This window comes from Halyomorpha halys, unplaced genomic scaffold (genome assembly GCF_000696795.3).
Source record: "Halyomorpha halys isolate HHAL.00 unplaced genomic scaffold, Hhal_1.1 Scaffold79.1, whole genome shotgun sequence".
In the NCBI taxonomy this organism is placed as follows: domain Eukaryota; kingdom Metazoa; phylum Arthropoda; class Insecta; order Hemiptera; family Pentatomidae; genus Halyomorpha; species Halyomorpha halys.
The window spans coordinates 506,292-510,038 of record NW_027113124.1 but is presented as its reverse complement, the minus strand read 5'-3'; the positions used below and the strand labels follow the sequence as shown (position 1 = coordinate 510,038).

Genomic DNA, 3,747 nt, shown 5'->3' with positions numbered 1-3,747 from the left:
GAAAGACCTCCAAAATGGGTCTCACCTATGTTGGTTCGTAAAATATGTGAGAGAGAGGAGATGTTTTGGAAAAAATGAATTTGTTGAATGGTTTCGCGGATCTTTAAATTAAGTAGAAACTTTTTGAATTTGGTAGAGTATGATGAAAGTTTAGAATGAAGTGGACCAGACATAGAAATATGTTTAAGAGAATTGTTAATAGATTTGGGAAAAAGGGAATGTGACCTGCATTTAAGTAGAAAAATACGTTGTTCTGAACTGTGTACCAAACGTCTGTGAAGTGAACAAAGAGAATTTATTTGTGATTTGAAATTGGGAAAGGATGATTTAAGGTAGGAGAAAGTTAAATTAGATAAGACTGGTGTGGGAACATTAAGAACTGATACCGATATGGTAGAAGATGTAGAAGTCTGGGCAGAAGAATCATTGCTGAGAGAAGAGGTCGGAGTTTGATGAGATGTGACAGGCTGAGTTGAATAAGCCTGAAGAGCAGTAGAGGGCTGAGTTGAAGGATTTCGATGAGAAGGGGTCTATAGAGTAGCAGAATTGTGCTGTGAAGTGGTGAATGTGATTGTTGTTGATGTTGATGAGATCTAGATGTGTTGTATCTTCTGGTGTAGTGACGTGTATGTAGATGGTTGTTATCACGTCGTTGGCCCTGTGTTACTGGATTCATAATGAGTTAATACTCACAATGTAATTCAAATATAAGCCACTCACTATTTTTCATTGTCTGTCATAAAGTTCAATTTGTAGATTCAATTTATTTATTTAATTTTTCAGTTTTTTTAGACACTACTTGCATATCTTATATTATACATATCTTATTACCTACATGATATTATATTTCATCTGTCAGTTTTCAATTTACTGCCATACAATTCCACAAATATCAATCAATTAAAATTTTGTACTATTCAATTATCAGTTATCAACTTTTATCATTTATGATTTAATTCAATATTTTGTATAATTCTAAATTTGTTTGTATACTATTCCTTTTCAATTGTATGTTACTCTAAATGTTGTTGTTATCTCTTTTGTTCTATAGCCCTGATGAAGACCTGAAACTCAGGTCGAAATGTTGGCATAAAATAAATAAATATGGTTTTGTTTATTTATGTTGTTCTTTGCTGACCAAACCCCCCGACAAACTTCTCTAATCAAAACATAAAAGTTGGTAGGAACCCATCTCAACTGCAGACTGGATGCTTTCAGTGCATTAAGGGCAATGATTTCCTCTCCAATAATTTTAGCCAAATCTAATAGTTAGCATATCACCAGCCAGCAGGTTTTCCAATTACCTAAGCAAGTAATATAGAGTAAGGGAAAATATAGTGATCATAAACAATTTTTAATTCGAGTTTAAGATAGAAATACACATTTTTGATGTTCCCTCTGTCCAAATAACTAATTTTCGCAAAACAGTCTGAGTGATCACACGAAAAAACACATTCTCACCTGAGAAATTAAAAGAAATAAGATATTCTTAATGAAGGAAAAACTAATACAATTTAATTTTATTGGGGATTTGTTCACTTAGCTAAAATGATTTTTCTTGATTATATCTACAGTTAGCAATACCTTGAACAACAGATAAACTTAATGTTGAACACAAATATATCCGATGAAAGGGATCGGTTTTCAAGAATTTTTGGTAATACTTGATTTTAAAACAAATTCAGAGACAAAATGCAAATTTAAATAGTTCTGTGAACTAGTATTTATCAACATTTATTTAAACTGAGAAAGTAATACTACTTAAGTTAATCCTCTTAAGTATAATTACTTTAATACTACTCAAGAGGTAGTGTTAATCTAACTGACATTGCCTAATTTACTATTCAGTTAAATAAACTAAAATTATAACGACGGTAGATGGAAAAATTATTAAGCTAAACATGTTAACCATATTCAGTAATATTTACATTTCTTAATACAGCAGGTGATTCTGTGTACAGTTCATGGAAAACCTTTGTCAATAATCTTAGTTTTGAGTCCAAATCCGGTGATTCCATCATACTGACAGAAAAATACTCTCAAAAATAATGAACTAAAAGAAATCAAACTGAAATGTTGAAGTATTTACAAGAACACAAAACAGTAAACCAACGGATATCTTGGCGATTGTTTAATGACAAGCACATACTGCTAACAACATTTATTCCACTTTAATAAATGGTTAAATAACAAGTATACTCATCACAATCAACTTAGTTAACACTTTAAAGAACCGCTGACAGAATACACCAACATCAACTTAAGTTTCAATTTATGTCACTTTTCAGAAGTACGAACAGGTTTTGTAAACTAAAAAAATCAATCCAAAACTTCTTTGATTACGTCATAAGAACCCTTATTTCTTTCTAGACTAGATATTACAGAGATTACACTATAATTCTTTCGTTAAATTCTATATTTTATATTCAGGTTCAATCCCCGAAAGAAAAAATTAATATTTAAAATTATTAATTTGAACATCAACTTTTAGATAAAAATTGTTCTCTAGCTTCATTGATGTATATTGTAATACATAATTAGAGCAAATGTAGATGTTTAAGTTACTAGTTAGAAGTAACGTCGATTTCGTTTAAGAATTGTGGAAACACATATATATGTCTCTGCATCGCTTTAATAGTAGCACATCTGATATGAGAGCCATAGACAGGAATTAATTTTATCTACTGAGGTCGTTCTATGGACTGTCAAAGATAGAATTGTTACAAAATAACCTCAGTTTTCGGTACAATCTATGGAATACGTCAAACCCAAAATAATAAAAACAAAACTTTTTTTTTTTAGATGTGCCATTGTTAAAGTAAAGCAGTGATAAGTAGGCATATAGTTAATGTCAGGTGGAGTTCAATATCAGTAAAATCACCTAAAGGAACGCAAGGTTTACTAACATCATTTCCTAAATGGAAGCAAAGTAAATTGAAATTTTACGAGATTTTTTTCAATGTGAATAGATACGGAAGAGTGGGATAAATTGAGAAAGTGGTATGAATTGGAAAGTGGGTTGTTGAATTATTCAAATAAGCCGCTCTTGTGGATCAGTCAGTAGTACGTTTGTTAGAAGGCATTGTAGCTGAGGCGCCAACTCGATAACCTCATGTCTGCAACGGCGCCGGTTCGATTCCAGTATGAACGGGTCGACATTTATTTTGCGGTGGTCCCACGAAATGAAAACTCGGGCATCTCGCTTATGTATGGGGCAAAAAAACGTTAGTTCTCTTAAGTGGCTTGTTTATTTTTACCTGCAAGTCCTAAAAACATAAATTTGATTTTAAGACCAGCTGTTGTTAAATTTGAGTCCCACTTGGTGAGACCACCAATACCTCTAGCCACTAAACGATATTTTTCGGAGTCTCTAAAATTTTAATCAGGTAATGTAGTTATTCGTAATTACCGATAACTTTGGTTCCTTGCTAAACAAAAAATAGTTCAAATGTGGTTTGGACTTGTATCCATGGTTTTGGATTATTTGGATACATACATTGAATTATCAGTCTGGCTCTGGCCATCAAACTGTGAGCATCTAGCTGTGTCGTGTGTATTGTGTTTCTTAAACTTTCTCTGCCTTCTCCTTTAATTAATTGCCTAATTACAGTGAATGATCTACATTAGTAAATAAAAAGCTGTTTTCTGGTTAAGTAGAATTGTTATTTTAATAAAAACAAGGAAATAGCAGTTGAAGCTTGTGATACAGACGTAGAGGCCAGGGATTAAGGCAGTAAACATAAAGGT

General features: G+C 32.2%; 1 protein-coding gene across 3 annotated transcripts in view; it reads right to left on the bottom strand.

Annotated features, from left to right (window-relative positions):
* Positions 1 to 2,266, bottom strand: part of LOC106692944 (angiogenic factor with G patch and FHA domains 1) — a 41,236-nt gene extending 38,970 nt beyond the window's left edge. For all 3 annotated transcript variants that reach the window (XR_001345030.2, XM_014439212.2, XM_014439211.2), the window contains exon 1: positions 1,929 to 2,266. Coding sequence is in view for 2 of the 3 variants with exons in the window: in XM_014439212.2 (XP_014294698.1) it covers positions 1,929 to 2,021 (93 nt within the window). In the remaining variant the exon portion in view is untranslated. The remainder of the gene's footprint in view (positions 1 to 1,928) is intronic.
* Positions 2,267 to 3,747: the final 1,481 nt, after the last annotated feature.